The 18,576-nt window shown below is 41.4% G+C and overlaps 1 protein-coding gene across 1 annotated transcript in view; it reads left to right on the top strand.

The window, feature by feature from the left end:
• The window catches only part of ENPP1 (ectonucleotide pyrophosphatase/phosphodiesterase 1), a 60,602-nt gene extending 54,460 nt beyond the window's left edge, over positions 1 to 6,142 (top strand). Inside the window, exons 22-25 of the mRNA XM_077352781.1 lie at positions 339 to 419; positions 1,756 to 1,888; positions 3,062 to 3,218; positions 3,932 to 6,142. Coding sequence (XP_077208896.1) covers positions 339 to 419; positions 1,756 to 1,888; positions 3,062 to 3,218; positions 3,932 to 4,099 — 539 coding nt within the window. The 3' untranslated portion in view covers positions 4,100 to 6,142. The remainder of the gene's footprint in view (positions 1 to 338; positions 420 to 1,755; positions 1,889 to 3,061; positions 3,219 to 3,931) is intronic.
• Positions 6,143 to 18,576: the final 12,434 nt, after the last annotated feature.

Raw genomic sequence — 18,576 nt, 5'->3', positions numbered from 1 at the left:
TAAAACTGTTCTGACCGAGCAGTGATATCAGGGCTCTCTCAGCCTCACCCACCTCACAGGGTGTTTGTTGTGGGGAGAGGAATGGGAAGGCGACTGTAAGCCGCTTTGAGCCTCCTTCGGGTAGAGAAAAGCGGCATATAAGAACCAACTCTTCTTCTTCTGCATACTTAAAGTTTCAGCCATGCTTCATGAAGTTTTTTTTTGTTTTGTTTCGTTACCCCCTCCCCCCTCCCCCCCGGTTAAAAGAGCAGCTTTTACATGGACATGTGACAAATTGCTTTTGGAAAGTTCTGTAGCAAGAGGGATGATCTTATAACAAATTGAATTTATGTTTTTAGATTTAATAAATGATGAAAGAACTGGTAGCTATGAAGGATATTTGACAAGCAACATTGCTCCAATGTACCATGCATTTCAAGGTAAATGTTATTTGTATATTTTTACACCAAAATGGCAAATATTATTAAGAAAATTCCTCCCCAGTCTTTTATATGGATGGACAAAGTTAGACTTTAAGTATAACCAAATCAGAACACATGGCTTTCGAGCAGGGTTATTACATTTGCAGAAATAAGTTAGGACTGTTTTTGAACAGTTTCTAGGTCTATTCTATAAATACTTGAAAGGTAGGAATAGCAATTGTCACTATACATTTCACTGTGGAAGCTTCACAACTTCAAAGACAACATTTGAGTGGTTCTGGATAAGTCCTAGTTTTGCATTATATGTTGCCCTGTACCCTTCAAGGATGTCAGCAGATGTTCTCTAGCTCTAACCTTGTATAGCTTAATGACCCACAGTGTACTAAAGCAGCGTTGAATTGGTCCACTTTGGAATTTTGGTAGACCAAAAATGCATTCATTTCAGACATATGGATTCCACAGATGAACAAATGTAATGAAACCTGAAGTTTTAATGTGGAAAATGCCGGACAGTGTACCCAGGCACAACTTAAGGAAGCTTCTTGCAGGGGGATTTTTGAAGGTGGCATACCATTGCCTGCCTCCATTGGCCCTGCTTAGCGTCTGAGAACTGATGAGATCAGACTGTCCAGGGTTTATCCAGGGCAGGGCTAAGCTGAGGATAATGTGACTGGACCAAGGTCTCCCAGTAAGCTTCCATGGCATGTGAGGATTCGATCTTGAATTTCCCAGATCCTCCTCCAACACTTTAATCACTTCACCATGCTGACTCTTGTATTGTAATTTGATTTTTTTACTGGTATGAGTATATATATGAAATTAAACACAAGAACATTTTCACTGCTTTTCTTTTCTGGCCATTGAATACAAAGTTTGGATCCAGTGGCACCTTTAAGACTTAACTTTCTTATGCTGTTTCTGACCAACACGGCTTTCCACCTGAATCTGTTTTCTGGCCATTATCATCATTCATTTTAGTTCATGATTATTAATGAACGTATTAACAATTGTGTCATCTAGAGGAGTGGCCTTGGCCCAGATAGCCCCAGCGTAACCTGATCTCATCTGATATCAAATGTTAAACAGGGATGATGTGGAGGCAGTCAGTGGGAAATCACCTCCAAGCATCTCTTTTCTTGAAAATACTATGGGGTTGCCATAAGTCAGCTGTAACTTGATTTAAAAAACAAAGAGGGGAGGAGAGAGTGTTAAAAATTATTTGTCCTGGGTGCCGAATAGGCTAAGTATACCACCGGATGTACTCTTATCCAGGAATGTTATAGGCCTTACCTCCTAACCAGCAGTCACACAAATTCAATCCTTGTGCCTCTAGTGATCTGGAACTACTTCAGTGCGGTCCTCCTACCAGCATACGCTGCAGCCAGAAATGGTGTAAATATTATCACTGGTCCTGTGTTTGATTATGACTACAATGGCTTATATGATACACCGAAGGAAGTTAAAAGGTGGGTACATGGTAGGCTTAGCCTTTATGATAATAAAAAGAAGCAGTAGTATAGGTTAGTGAATTAGTTACCAAAGCAAATTTCTTCTTAGACTTAATTGTTGGCAAGAAACTGATAGTCCAACTTTCTGTGAAGGTAGATATTTATAGAAACCAAAGATTCATAAATAATCTGAGAAGTAAGTGAATATCATAGCAACAGAGACTTTTGATACAAGTTTAGATTTTGGTGCTATTATTATGTGCTATTATTATTATTGTTGTTATTATTTTGATTTATTTCCCACCACTCCTGGCAAGCCGGCTTGTGGTGGGTTACAAAGTCAATCCCCTACACAATAAAACCCCCAACAAAACCCTATTAGAATATGCATCTTGTCTAAACTTTTCCATCAGCAGAATGTAAGCTTGTTTCTTCCCAGTGTGGTCCACAGAACATCATGAAATGCTGTTTATGGAAGGATAGGGAACACTGAAGAATGACAAGAAGAAGGTCTGCAGTGGGGAGGGGTAAAAATTGGCAATTGCCCCTCTAGTGAGGACCTTATACCTGCCAATGATGGATCAGCATCTAAAATGACAAAATATAAAAATATAAATAAATGGTGTTTAACAAAGGCAAAGACCAAACTGAAATAACAAGCTTAAGTCATATGGTCACAATTTGTTTGGGTTTAATCCTAGGGTGGAACAGTGAAGGAAATAAATATATCAGGATTGGAGATTGATGTGCAAATTGGGAATTGTGTTTGGAGTAATTCTGTGGCAGCTTACAATGTAAATGTGTTCCAAAGTTTCACTGAGCTACAAACACAGTCGCTCATTATAGTTATATGCTTTTGTGAGAACTTTCTTCTTTAGAGCTCTCATTCAGTGGTTTCTTTGTTTTTGAAGTCTGTGGAATTAGACTGAAATATACTTGCTTAGGCTCAAATCCACCAGGAAGTTCATCTCTACAACCTTCATTAAACTGAATGAATTTATTGCAGTGGAACTTACCACTGTAAGTGCCACATCAATAAATTCATTCTTTTTAATGGTTGCACAGAAGAACTTCCTCTTGAACTGAAGCCAGCGCTGCTACGTCATGCTGCTGGAACAGTGTTGATTAAATGGATATTAGATTGACTCACAGTACTATTCAGTTTTTAAGCTTAATTTTTAAAAATTTCAGAGTCACTAATAATTCAGAAGTCTTGATTCCAACTCACTATTTCATTATGATGACGAGCTGTAAAGATGTTTCCCAGACTCCTTTACAATGTGAAGGATCTCTTGATGTAGAATCTTATATTATACCTCACAGAGAAGACAACAGTGAAAGCTGCACAGTGAGTAATCCCTGTTCCAGTTCACATCAGAAGCCTGCTCTTTCTCCTAGACTGCCCTGTTACCATGAGAAAGACTCACAGGAAAGGGGAGGAAGGAAAAGTGATTCTTATATCCTGCTTTCATCATCTCATTTGGGGAGTGGGGACAGGAAAGATTCTCTTTTTTATCCATATTATCAGGAACTAATCGAAATACCTAGGGTGGGTTTTATAAGCACAGGTGGAAATTACTTTACTACATATTAAAATATTGTACTAAACACCTTCCAGTATCTGGAATTCAGCAAGGGATGGGGGACCGGGAATCATTACACACACTGCACAGCAACCTGGCTGAAATTAAGCAGATCTGGGTATCTTACTTGGGTATCTGGTCTGTGCTTACTTGAGCTCCATGATGGGAGAAAGACTGTATATGTAATTATGTAAGCACACAACATTTAAAATTTGTGGCAAGAAAATGTATAATGTTTTGTAAAGTCATTACATTAGCAGTGCAATGCTGTACAGTGTGGTTCTACTCTAAACTCAATGACATCCATCAGTTTAGATGGGCCCTGTATAGGATTGCACTGCAGTCTTTCCTTATCCCTTCAGTGGAAATTTCTGGCTGCTTTGAAGTCTGCTGAGAATGTAATCACAGCAATAAAATATTCGTGGAGCAATCTTTCTCCTCCCCTTATTTTCTGAAATGTCTCTTTCTGTTCCAACAGAGTGGCAAGACTGAATCCTTGTGGGTTGAAGAAAGAATGAGATTCCACACAGCCCGGGTCAGAGACATAGAACTTCTGACTGGGCTCAGCTTCTTCCATGAGATAAAACAGCCCATTTCAGATATTTTACGGTTAAAAACATACCTTCCAAGTTTTAACAAGGACTAGATTTGACCTGAACACTATTGTGAAATATTTGTACTGAAGGAGAGACTATTGTTACAGGAAACAAGTGCGTTAAATGTGCTGGAAACTTGTCTGAGGATTCTTGAGCAAAATAAGATCAGTAAAGAATCTGTGCCATGTTTGTATCTCAGGGACATTTATGGACCAGGCATAATAGAGGAGAGACGCTTCTCTCAGCCTTATTATCCACATTTATGTGGTAAAAATTTTGTACTTTGTTATTAAAGCCAGTCTGCCAGGATTTCATAACCTGTTGCACATATGAGGGGGGACAATTTAACTAGAAATGAACTGGCAGACATGTATATTTTACAAAAAAAGAGAAATAATATAAATAATGGTGTATAAAAACACATTTCATATTCTTTTTCTTGTTCACTCTGTAGTGATACTTTCAGAGTCAAACTTATGAGATTTGGGTAATCATGATCAGACCTTCTACCTTTTAAACTTCTTTTAATAGTGGCTTGAATTGGACTCAAAACATAGCACAGAAAAATGGGGCACAAATCCTTCATTCTGAACCGTTTCCCTGATATAAAATGTTTACCTTGAGTCTTTGGGGCTCTTCAGTGGCTTCAGAGCAACTATTTATATTAGTAAAATGGCACAGAGGAAAATGAATGACTTCTCCTTCCCCAATGCCATGGTCCTAATCTGATTTATTTTCTGCTGTGGCTGCTATTAAAAGAAATGGGTGATTTGATCATTCCTCTTTATTGGCTCTTCAAGTTTGGCCCTAGTCTACTGAATGTTATATATTGATTATTGCACCATTTACTGTATCACGTTCTGATGCGTTGCTACCTTGTAAGGCTCACTAAGAAGACTGAATCAGCCCCTTTACAGCTTTGCATCTAAGTATTCTACCACTTTCCTCAACTGATTGGTAAAAATGTAGTTTATCTTCCAGTTCATTGGAGGATGATAAAATATAATTTTACATCAATTAGTCTGACTCTTTTTAAACTAAGGGAACATGACACAGAAAATTTCCATCTTGGATTTGGGACATATTTTCTTGATTCACAGAGATCAAAGGCCCCTTTCATATGGGCTCTCTGACTGCTTTGGCTTCTGAAGGCAAAGGGATTTTTAAAATATTTTCAAACACCTTGAAGAGAAAACACCCTCACTGTGTAGAATAAAGTTAGAGTCCACTGGCACCTTTAAGACTAACAATTTTTATTTAGGGTGTAAACTTTCATGTGCACTCAACACTTCCTCAGCCACAGTGAAAAGGAAGCTACCCCCAGTGCATACATATGATGAGCAGCTGTAGTTAGTGGAGCTTGAATTGTTACCCAAATTTGATTGAGTTTGGGAATTCAGCTACCGAGAGGGGCAACAATGGAATCTCCACCAGTGTTATAGACCAGGGTTATAGAAACTCTCAGTGAACAAGGCTGAAATAAAATTGATTTTTATGAAGAGAAATGTAAAGCAACTAACAAACTTGCACACAAAATCAGAATACCATACATACAGAATTAGAAAAACAGGTTGAGGGTGTGATTAGAGGTTGATGTTGTGGTTAGGAGCCTGAACTTCTAATCTGGCGAGCCAGGTTCGATTCTGCACTCCCCCACATGCAGCCAGCTGGGTGACCTTGGGCTGTTCTGATAAAGCTGTTCTGACTGAGTAGTGATATCAGGGCTCTCTCAGCCTCATCTGCCTCACAGGGTGTTGTGGGGAGAGGAAAGGGAAAGCGAATGTAAGCTGCTTTGAGACTCTTTCTGGTAGAGAAAAGCAGCATATAAGAACCAACTCTTGTTCTATATGGGGGACAGTATAACGTATAGCTACCATCTCAATGTGAGGAAGTCCACGGAAGAAACAAGCAGCATCTCTGGAAAGAAATGAAACCTTCAAGCATGTAGGGATCCAGAAACAGAAGACATGCATGCACAGAGGCATTCTGGTGTATAGCTTAAATACCAAGATTTATGTCTTGAGGTCAAGGTTAAGCACTAAAACAACGTGCTTGAAGTGATCATGTGTATATAATAAAGAAACTTGAAAGCATTTGAGAGTCTTGTCTGGTCTGGGAAGAGCTCTAGAGGTTTCCCAAAGTAAAAACAATACCTGTGTTTACCCAGGTATTGATTGATAAATACCAATAAGCAGATTATATGAAATGAATGAGGTATCATTAACTGGTTGATTAGATAAAATCAGAGATAACACTTCTCTACTTGGGCATATGATAAAACCTTATACAGAGTTTTTACACCAGTTGTCTTAACTGGCAACCACTCACCAGAACCAAAAGAGATTGAGCCTGGGATCTTCTGATCTAGCAGTGAAACACATCCCCTGTCTGATATTTCTTGCTGGTATACAAAAGGGAATGAGTAACAGATGCAAAATAATACTGGAAAATGCAGGGAACCCAGATAGTTTTGACCTAGAATAAATTCTGTGTTGGAAAGATACTCTGTTCGAAATAAGCCACTAATGGTTTGTGAATATTTTCCCTTTGTTTGGTTCCCAAATTTTCATTTGTTTTTGTTTCATCCATGTTTTTATTTCCATTCTTTCAATGGAAAACAGATTTCTAGCTTCCCCCAAACTTTGAGCCACCTCAGCTCTTTCTTGATTAATCAGAAATTGGTTCAGAAGTGCTCGTACCACTTGGAACTTCCCTTGCCCTTATTTCTTCTTCCACCTGATCCATTAAAAAAAATTAAACAGATCGCTCTTGGATAAATATCAGTGCTCCTCATAGTTCTAATGAATGTTGATTCTAAGCTGCAAAGTAGACATGTTTGACAGCATCTTTAGCTGTCCCTTGTTTGCTTTTGACATAATTTGAACAAATAGCCCAATGATTGTACCCCTTGTACGAAGGAGTCTCCCTGCCAAATTGTAGGCAGAAAAAAGAACAGGCACCGGCAGGCAATTACATTTCTAGCCTGCAGAATGAGCAGTAGCAGACATTTGGCACTCCTGAAAGGCAAAGAGTGTTACCACAAAAAGCAAAGAGACTAGCACCTCCCAACCTGAGAAATCAAGCAGAATTGCACAGCGTGCAAAGGCAGGCTTCTGGCAGCTTTATTTATTTATTTCAATTTATGCCCCACCCCTCTGATGCTGGCTGAAAAAAGGATGGTAGTATGGCACAGGCTGCACCAGAGACTACTCCAGTCTTCATCATGCACAAGTCACCACTGTCTTGCTTATAATCCTGGCAGTGAACAAGATAAAAGCTGATAAATAATTACATAGTAGGCAATTCCATACCTCACAACAAAGCAGCGCAACACTGTTTAGTTGGGGGGGCATGGGTGGACCCTGAGAGATTTTGCACTATAGAACAATTGGCCTGACTTCCAAGGTTTGCTGCAGGTGGGCAAGAAGCCAATTGCCCAGCTCTAAACAAGCTTGAAATAGACCAGAGTATAGACTCTGCCTCATCAGGCAAGGAGCCCAAAGACTCTGTTGAGGAGGATGTTGAGTACCTGACTCCATCACAGAAGGAAGCAGAGGAGACTCCTTCAGGTGTCTCAGGAGGGCAGATGTGCAGGAGAAGCCCAGAAGTCTCTGGCAAGACTCTCATTGTGAGTTACCATCCTCCTGTCTGACTCCATCAGAGTATTTGTTTCTGTACTGGAGTAGTTGCACAACACTCTTCAGGACTATAGCCTGCCACTGGAGGAGTGGGTCTTGCATCTACCTCCTTGTATGAGTATTTAAGGCCTTAATAAGGGTTGCCAGCTCTGGGTTGGGAAATTCCTGGAGATCTAGGTGTGGAGCCTGGGGAGGGCAGAATTTATGAAGACAAAGGACCTCAGAGGGGTATAATGCCTTACAGCCTGTCCTATAAAGCAGCCATTTTCTCCAGAGGAACTGATATCTGGCCTCTGGAGATCAGGAATGATGCTGGGAGACCTCCATCCCTTGCTCTAAGATTGGCAACCTCAGCTTTAACACACCTTCAGCCTTTCCTAGAACAACATCTGAGATACAGTGCTGTTGGCTCCAGCCCCAGTAACTTGGTCCCTGCACTTCGGCCTGGAGCAGAACATATGTGGGTGACATTTTAATATTTCCATGCTCTAGGAGAGAATTGGGTTTGGCAATATATGCACCACAACATAGACTCTTCAACTAATCTCAGCCTCCACCATGTGGTGGTAGGACCTTAGGCTCCACTGCATTTTAAAAAGTTTCCTCCCCTTCCCCTCTCCTTCCCTCGTGTATTGAGATATTCTAATCAGGACCATAGATTTATTTTTCTTCTGATCCTGATTAATTTTTCCCTGGGAAATTTTTAGCTTCAAAATGCAGAGCTCGCAACTGCTTGTAAAAAAAAAGTCCTCAGAAAAGTTTTTTGTTTTTCTCAAAATAATGTAGCTTCTCCCTCCCTCCCTCCCCGAGTAACTGAGCTCTGTAGTCTGAAGATCTGTAGCTTAATCTTTATCATCTTGAAATCACTTGCAAGTCTTGGAGATCTCCAGGAACAACATGGATTTGGGGACCCTTTGTTACATGTGCTAAGGTAGAATAGAGTGCACCAATTTGCAGTTTTTTCTCAAGTATTTGCAATTTACAGAAATAAGGCATTTATAACTTTTAAATTGCGAAAAATATGTCAAATATTGCAGTTTTATGTACACATTAAGCAAACTATAAGTTATTAATATTTTATTTATTTATTTATCATACTTCTATACCGCCCTCCCCGGAGGCTCAGGTGGTTACCATTATAACAGAGAACCATACATAAAACATAATAGATTCATAGAGTTCGAAGGGACCTCCAGGGTCAACTAGTCCGCCCCCTGAGCAATGTAGGAAACTCACAACTACATGCCCACCCACAGTGATCCCAATTCCATGCCTAGATGATGCTCCCCCCCCCAAAAAACACTAAAATCACTGGTCAGTCTGGCCCAGAAGAAATTCACCTCTTGACCCCAAAGGGGCAATCAGCATTTTCAGGGGCATGCAAGAAAGTGTCACAAGAGTAAGGCACTGACACAATCCCTTCAGCCCCCCTATTCATTTGTGGGTCCCAAAACTGAACACAGTACTCTAAGTGAGGTTGTAACAGAGCAAAGAAAAGAGGTACCAACAACTCACGTGATCTTTTGCTACAGCCCAAAATCCCATTTGCCTTTTTAGCCACCGAGTCACACTGCTGACTCATGTTCAGTGTTGTTGTTATTATTATTATTATTATTATTATTATTATTAGATTTATAGCCCGCCACTCCCTTGCGGCTCGTGGCGGGTAACAATATCACAAATCCCCATTAAAACCCCATAAAACAATAATAACATTGCCAATATTGCCGGCATAGCAAGAATGGCAGCTCAACTCCCCCCCCTACCTCCCACTACTAGCGGGTGGAGAGGAGGTCCTGATGATGTTTTGCTTCGGGTCCAGAACCCGAGTCCCCGGGGGAGGCATAGATCTATTATCATATATGTTGTTGTTGTTGTTGTTGTTGTTGTTGTTGTTGTTAGGTGCGAAGTCATGTCCAACCCATCGCGACCCCATGGACAATGATCCTCCAGGCCTTACTGTCCTCTACCATTCCCTGCAGTCCATTTAAGTTTGCACCTACTGCTTCAGTGACTCCATCCAGCCACCTCATTCTCTGTCGTCCCCTTCTTCTTTTGCCCTCAATTGCTCCCAGCATTAGGCTCTTCTCCAGGGAGTCCTTCCTTCTCATGAGGTGGCCAAAGTATTTGAGTTTCATCTTCAGGATCTGGCCTTCTAAGGAGCAGGCAGGGCTGATCTCCTCTAGGACTGACCAGTTTGTTCGTCTTGCAGTCCAAGGGACTCACAAGAGTCTTCTCCAGCACCAGAGTTCAAAAGCCTCAATACTTTTACGCTCGGCCTTCCTTATGGTCCAACATTCGCAGCCATACATTACAACTGAGAAGATCATAGCCTTGACTAGACGCACTTTTGTTGGCAGGGTGATGTCTCTGCTTTTTAGGATGCTGTCTAGATTTGCCATAGCTTTCCTTCCCTGGAGCAAACGTCTTTTAATTTCTTTGCTGCAGTCCTCATCTGCAGTGATCCTGGAGCCCAGGAAGCTAAAATCTGTCACTACCTCCATTTCTTCCCCATCTATTTGCCAGGAATTGAGAGGGCTGGATGCCATGATCTTTGTTTTCTTGATGTTGAGTTTCAAGCCAACTTTTGCACTCTCCTCCTTCACGCGCATCAAGAGGCTCTTTAGTTCCTCTTCACTTTCTGCCATTAGAGTGGTATCATCTGCATTTCTGAGTTTATTGATATTTCTCCCTGCAATCTTGATCCCAATTTGTGACTCATCTAACCCTGCCTTTCTCATGATGTGCTCTGCATACAAGTTAAATAGGCAAGGCGACAGTATACAGCCTTGCCGAACTCCTTTCTCAATTTTGAATCAATCAGTGATTCCATGCCCGGTTCTCACTGTTGCTTCTTGATCTGCATATAGGTTTCTCAAGTTACAGGTAAGATGCTCTGGTTATTCCCATCTCTTTATGAACTTGTCACAATTTGTTGTGCTTCACACAATCAAAGGCTTTAGCATAGTCAATGAAGCAGAAGTAGATTTTTTTCTGGAACTCCCTAGCTTTCTCCATGATGTTGGCAATTTGATCTCTAGTTCCTCTGCCTCTTTGAAATCTTGCCTGTACTTCTGGATGTTCATGGTCCACATATTGCTGGAGCCTAGCTTGTAGGATTTTGAGCATAACTTTGCTAGCATGAGAAATGAGTGCAATGGTGCGGTAGTTTGAACATTCTTTGGCATTGCCCTTCTTTGGGATTGGAATGTAAACTGACCTTTTCCAATCCTGTGGCCATTGTTGAGTTTTCCAAATTTGCTGGCATATTGAGTGCAGCACTTTTACGGCATCGTCTTTTAAGATTCTGAATAGTTCAACTGGAATGCTGTCACCACCACTAACTTTATTGTTGCTGAGACTTCCTAAGGCATATTTGACTTCACATTCCAGGATGTCTGGCTCCAGGTCAGTAACTACCCCATCGTGGTTATCAGGGATGTTAAGCTCACTCTTGTATAGTTCCTCTGTATAATTTTGCCACCTTTTAAAAATGTCTTTTGCTTCTGTGAAGTCCCTACCATTTTGGTCCTTTACTATACCCATCTTTGCATGAAATGTTCTCTTCATAGCTCCAATTTTCTTGAAAAGATCTCTGGTCCTACCCATTCTATTGTTTTCTTCTATTTGTTTTCTTCTATTTCTTATCTCGTCTAGCTATTCTCTGGAATTCAGCATTCAGTTGGGTGTATCTTTCTCTTTCTCCCTTGCCTTTCACTTCCCTTCTCTCCTCAGCTATTTGTAAAGCTTCCTCAGACAGCCATTTTGCTTTCTTGCATTTCTTTTTCTTTGGGATGGTTTTAGTTGCTACCTCTTGTACAATGTTGCGAACCTCTGTCCATAGTTCTTCAGGCACTCAGTCTATCAGATCTATTTCCTTAAATCTATTTGTCACCTCTTCTATATATTCGTCAGGAATATGATTTAGTTCATACCTGAGTGGCCTAGTGCTTTTCCCTACTTTCTTCAATTTAAGCCTAAATTTTACAAGAAGCTGATGATCTGAACCACAATAAGCTCCTGGTCTTGTTTTTACTGACTGTATAGAACTTCTCCATCTTTGGCTGCAGAGCACATAGTCAATCTGATTTCTGTATTGACCTTCTGGTGATGTCCATGTGTAGAGTCGTCTCTTGGGTTGTTGGAAAACAGTGTTTGCTATGACCATTGTATTCTCTTGACAAAATTCTACCAGCCTGTGCCCTGCTTCATTCTGTACTCCAAGGCCAAACTTGCCTGTTATCCCGGTTATCTTTTGGCATGCATGTTCAGTGTATGGTCTACTAAGACCACTTGATCCTTTACACATACTACTGCCAAGACAAATCTCCATCCTATAATGTTGTCATTTAATGTTGTTGAAGAAATAAAATTAGTTGCTTATATTTCAATTTCCCCAAAAATATCAGGATTTTTCCTGTAAAAAAACCAAACAAACAAGAAAGTAATCTTCCCCGATTTCTGAATTTCTAGAAATTTTACATCTCTAGTTTGGACTAACGGACCTGTAATGACTGCCAAATACCTTCAGCAACGTACTCATTGTGCTATATAGATGGTAGCTTGCCTTCTCTTTCTGTTACAGTACGGTATTATCTTCATTTGTTTGCCTTTTATTTAGTTGAGCTTCAAAACAAGGTCAAAGTTAATGTCATACTAAGCAAAGGTTCTGTAACTTCAGGAACACCGTTAATGGCAGGCATTGTAAACTGTACATTGCAGAATAATTTTTTTAAAATAAATGTAGACAGGTCCTGAAGAGCTTTTAAAATGCATCAATAACAGCCTGTTTTTGACATGCAAGAGAAGCAGCAACATGTTTAATAGTTAACCTCCGATCTTCTAAATTCCAATGAAATTACTAAATCTGTACCACATGGGGGCAGCATTACACAAGAACATGCCTTTTGGTCTTCCTTCATCCTCTGTAGTAAATTGCAGCATTTTTTCCAGATAGTAAAAAGAAATTGGCATGTAGGGCCAAGTTCTTCTCCTCCATTTAAAGTTAGGGGAGGTGTAATAGGGAGAGAAGGAAGGAACTTACCAGTCCAATTCCTTCATGGAACAAAAAGCCTTTCTACGAATGCCTATTTGTTCCCTTCACTTACCTGGAAAATCCCAAAAGGGAGCTCTTGCTGCAGGAGAACATTGGCTATTATTATGTCAGTTATTTTTCCCACGCTTTAGAATATTTCTTCATTTGATTAGTTGTTGTTTGTCTTACTTAAATAAACATTCTGTATTTGCACCCCATGAAAAATATGCCTTTGACTTTTCTAGTCACAAAGGATCACGCCTGAAAAAATTGTGGAATAAGTAGCACAAACCTTTTTCTATCTCCAACTCCTCCATTTTCCCTATCCTCTTTGATAACTTTTCCTATAAAAATATGGATTATGATGGCCCTGACCTGATAGAATGAGCTCCCAGAAGAGCTTAGGGCACTGATGGGGAGCTGTCACAGTTCCACAGGGCCTGACAGAGTTCTTCCACCAGGTATTAGGTTGCGGCCAGGCTGTGGAGGATCTGGGCTCCCTCCTTAGGATGCCGCCCCCCTCGAGGTCAGCTGCTGGTGTGTGCTGGGGTAGGGCTATTTTGCCTGTGCTGGACTGGTGCATTGGGAGGGAGTAGAATGGGGTTATACTACCAGGGGATGTTATAATTTGTATTTTTACTGATGCTTATTGGGATTTTATTGTAAACTGGAAAGCTGGACCATAAGAAAGGCCAAGAGTCAAAGAATTGAGGCTTTTGAACTCTGGTGCTGGAGAAGACTCTTGCGAGTCCCTTGGACAGCAAGGCGAACAAACTGGTCAGTCCTAGAGGAGATCAGCCCTGACTGCTCCTTAGAAGGCCAGATCCTGAAGGTGAAGCTTCAATACTTTGGCCACCTCATGAGAAGGAAGGACTCCCTGGAAAAGAGCCAAATGCTGGGAGCGATTGAGGGCAAAAGAAGAAGGGGATGACAGAGAATGAGGTGGCTGGATGGAATCACTGAAGCAGTAGGTGCAAACTTAAATGGACTTCAAGGAATGGTAGAGGACAGTAAGGCCTGGAGGATCATTGTCCATGGGGTCGCGATGGGTCGAACATGACTTTGCAACTAACAACAACAACAAAATTGTAAACCGAGAGTGGTGGTCAATAAATCAAATAATATATAAATTCTTCATAACATCTGACTTGCAAAAGATAATAAGTTATGTAAGTGCCACTGAAATTGTATTATTTAAAGTCAAGGAAATAGTTGAAAGGAACAATTATTATTTCCCTGAAAGGTTTCTATCTGTTACAGAAGGTCCTGACTTAAGGTATTGTGCTGAGTAAGAGCATCAGGGCTAGTCCAAGGAGACTCAGCACTTTAGACCAGCCAGCTAGCTTGTACCCCCTCCAGGGCAAGCCCAGGCTGACCTTTTCCCCCCACTTAAGGTTGCCAGGTGACCTTGGCAAACATGTACTGGAGTGTGACCCTCTGGTGCCCTAGACCATGGATTTTTAACCATTTCAATCCTGCAGGCACCTTTTAAATTCTGCCAGGGCGGGTACAGCAACAAAATGGCTGCTGCAAGGGATGGGCCAGTCATAAGCTGACTGCCACAGCTTAACTTCAGCAACACAATATAGATTCTTGTGCTGTGATAGGAGCTGCTGTCAAAGGTATGTTTTAAAAAATCTGCAGTCAGCCAAATCTCTAATAGTCATCAGAAGCCTTGTGGAGGCTTCTGGCCCAACCTACTGCTTAAAAATACTTGGCGGGTGCCTGAAAAGACATTGGGGGGGGGGGGCGCCAGACATTGGGACTTTCTCCTTAGGCAACAGCCTAGGGCTGCCTACTGGATGACCTGCTGCCAGAGAGCATGAAAGCAAAATGAGCCAGATGGACTTGACAGCTGCAAGAAGACTTAATGTGGTTCAGAGCCATGATAGTAGGGAGCAAGAGGTGTTAACTCATCTCCTTTGTACAAGTTTCCTGGTTCAAAGTGAGTCTCCTCTGTCTGCTTTTAGGTCCTGCAGGGAAAACAATACAGATGTAGTATAGTCTTGCTTTTTCTAACCAGGGGTGAATCTGTGCTGGGATTTTTATCCCTGGTGACCCTGACTTAAAGAAAGTCATCTACACATTCTTCGATTTCCATTTTGATATTTAGCACTTTAAATTTTCCCTCTTCAATGTTTATGATTGATCTGCAGTGACACTACGTTTCCCCCGTGATATTCTGGAGCGGGTTTATCTCGCTATATTTGAGGAAACTGCTATTTGAGCCCCAATATTAAGCCCCAATATGATTTTACCATATTAACTTCCTCCCCGGCACCTCCAATGCTGACATAGTGAAATAGTCTGTCACTGATTGGTCAGGGCGTCAATTCAAAGACTGCCTGGTTCCTGGTTGCCATTCCCTCGCAAGACTTATTTTTGCCCTCATTTTGGGATCTGTTTTAAAGTGACTGCGCTCCAAAGCCCACACTTCTATGAGCAGGGGTTTGCCTCTTGGATTTACTTTCCCCTTCTTGTTTGTCTGTGAGGCTGCTGCCTCCCCTCCCCCCCCACTCCTGCAGGAAAAGAAAGATAAACAAGCAGCCTCATGCTCTACTTGCCCCTCCCCCAGCTTGCTCTGGTTGTATCATCGGAAGTCAAAAGGCAATAAATAAAGCACTGCTTCTTCAATGCTGGCTGGAGCTTCTACCCCCCCCCCCCAATCAAACAGGAAGGAGACTGAAAATTGGGACAATGCAAATGCAGAAGGGTGATGTGTTTAAATTCAGGTTAAAGGGAAGCTGTAGATACCAATCAACCAGGATTTGGCAGGATTTGCAGTGGGAAAAAAAGTAAGTGCAGAACCAGCCCAGGATTTGAAGCAGTCCATCAAGGCCAATTTTTGATTCACCCAACTGTGTGGGTCTAGTCCTCATGGCTTAATTTTGCAGCTAAATGTCACATTTGGGGATCCAATCTTGTTTCCCCACAACCCCCCCCCCCCCCATCACAGATAATATGAGGGCTCTGACCCATGCATCCTTATGAATTGAGTGTTACACCAATACAATATTGTTACAAGTATCTTCATGGTTTGTACTGCTGTTTCTTATTCATATAACATTATTTACATTTGAAAAAGCTTTTTTTGACCTCAAAATAAATCTGAAGAAAGGTGTTGATTTCATTTGTTACAGAGAACTAGAACATTTCTTTATCTCTTTCCTTTTCAGAGCTCCTATGATCAGATGATCTTGAGCAATGACTAAAAGATAATATATTGCTAAAGGAAAATATACTAGAAATAAATTTAGTGATAAAATAGATTGTGTCTTACATTAGATAGGGAATAGTAAATCCTTGAAATCTATTAAAACAGGAGTGTGTTGAAAGTGGTGAGAGCCAGAGGTTCCTAAAAATGGTAAAAAAACAGCATTCCAATATTTTGTAAGACACAGTGTCAGATTTACCCTGACCACATGTGTAGAGATGTCCTACAAAATGTGCCCTGTAATACTTCTGAGGGACTTCTGGGCATTGAGGTGAGCTGAAGTGAATGCCCTAACAAGGTGTGTGTGTGTGGGGGGGGGGGGCACTGGTGTTTCTTGTAAAATGCCAAAGAAATGACTTGAGCAGACTCCACAAGAGTGAATCACTATATTGTTGTAATCCAGCTATGTAAATCGATGCTGGGCAAGTAAGAGAGTCTTAGCTTTACCTAGCAATTCAAAATCTTTGATTGTAATCCCTAGCTCCCTCTATCTAGTACCTACTGTCTTGGTTTAGTGGTTAGGAGTGCAGACTTCTAATCTGGCGAGCCAGGTTTGATTCCATGCTCCTTCACATGCAACCAGCCTCACCTACCTCACAGGGTGTCTGTTGTGGGGAGAGGCAAGGGAAGGCGACTGTAAGCTGCTTTGAGCCTCCTTCGGGTAGAGAAAAGTGGCATATAAGAACCAACTCTTCTTCTTCTTCTTCATCCACTGAGAATAGTAAGCAATATATTAAAGAAGAGGAGACCTTCAGTCTGCAAAGCAGATATAATCCTTAGCCTTTGTTTAGAAGTGCTAAACCATGTTCTGACTTCCAATGATATTTGACTGAGTTTAGCTCTGAGAGATACATCTAATACGCAACAAGGAATTCCCACTATTGTATGTAGACACTGACATACAGGAGGAAAAAAAGATGCTGAGTGGCGAAATCCAGACAGCGATACCATAGAGCAGTCTTTTTCAACTTTTTTACCATTGAGAACCCCCTGAAACATTCTTCAGGCTTTGAGAAACCCCAGGTGTGGTGCCAGCATGCAGAATATGGTTGGGAATATTGGTCCATCTAAAATACTCATTGCTGGTCCTCTGTGGGAGAATCTACTGTGAACAAGCAGATCCTTGAGGTTTTCCTTTCGTTTATAGGCAAAGAAAGGGATTGAATTACATCTTGGAATGTTAGGAAGAAGGTACCGGTATTTATTAATGATATTCTTACTGCTATTGTAGTGTTTATTGTATGTTAACACAACTACCCTTTTATCTGTAGTATTGGTTTTACTTTTGGGAATTAAAAGAGTGGACCTAGGAGTTTGTTTAGCTTTATAAAGAGCAGGTTTCAAAATTTTGGCTGAATAACCTCTCTCAGCCAATTGCGGGACAGTTATTTGAGACTGTTTGATGAAATCAGATTCACAGCTACAGTTCCTTTTCAGTCTTAGTAACTGAGAGAAGGGGAGATTCTTTTTTAGATGGTAGAGGTGACCACTGTCACCTGCCAAAAATGAGATGACATCTGTGGATTTCCTGAAAGTGTCTGTTTGAATGCTATTACCTTGTTTTTTTAATGATCACCTCTAGAAAATTGGTACTGTTCTTATTATACTTCAAATGTAATGGTTTTATGAACTGTGTTCATATATTTTGTGAACTGAAGTAATGTTTCTTGTGAGCCATTCCATATGCATCTAAGGGTGGACCCACCTCTGGGGGAGGGAGGTTTCTCTCTCAAAACTCAACTGTGGCTTGGGGGAGGGGGAGAAAGAAAAACTCTTTCACGGAGCCCAATGCTGAACCTGTCCCAGCCCCAAGCTCCAGAGGTCAGGCTTACTGTGCCTTGGCTGTGAAAGTCCCCTCAGGAAGCCAGGTTTACCTGTACTGTTGCCTGGGAGAAATCAGTTCCTGTGAAAAGTCAGTTCCAAGTCTACCCTCAGGAGGTCTGGTCTAGCTTCCCAGGTTCAAGTGCTCACTCCAGAGGCCAGGCCTACCATGCCTTGGTCACAAAAGTCTATGGACAACCGGCCTAACACTGATAGGCTTCCATGGGAATTCCTGGTAACTCGGAAACAGATCTACCACCATGAGCCACTATGGGTAGGCCTGGACTTGGGACTCAGCAAGTCTGTCCACCACAGTAGATCAGCAGGGAATAGAAGTAGATTACTCCCTTTATTTTATACCATCTCTGCTTGGCCAAGGGCAGTTCCTGTTAGAAATGCCTCTCTTCAAAGTGATGCCTCTTTGCCTCTACCTGCAAACAGGAACTCTCTTTATCATAGAGCCAGCATTGCAAAGCCTGTCAGTGGGCTAAAAATAATGCATAGCTTTAAGGGTTCTGATAATGATAGAACTTTTCTCATCAAACAGTATATAATATGTGCTACATCTGGTGTTATATAGTTAGTGGAAAGTAAGTATAAACAAGCGAGCCTCTTGTAGTGCAGAGTGGTAAGGCACCAGAAATGTTGTCTGAAAGTTCTGCCCATGAGGTTGGGAGTTCAATCCCAGCAGCCGGCTCAAGGTTGACTCAGCCTTCCATCCTTCCGAGGTCGGTAAAATGAGTACCCAGCTTGCTGGGGGGTAAACGGTAATGACTGGGGAAGGCACTGGCAAACCACCCCGTATTGAGTCTGCCATGA

The sequence above is a fragment of the Paroedura picta genome, chromosome 1 (genome assembly GCF_049243985.1).
Source record: "Paroedura picta isolate Pp20150507F chromosome 1, Ppicta_v3.0, whole genome shotgun sequence".
NCBI lineage: Eukaryota > Metazoa > Chordata > Lepidosauria > Squamata > Gekkonidae > Paroedura > Paroedura picta.
Note: the sequence above shows the minus strand (reverse complement) of the source record. Positions and strands in the feature narration are given on the sequence as shown.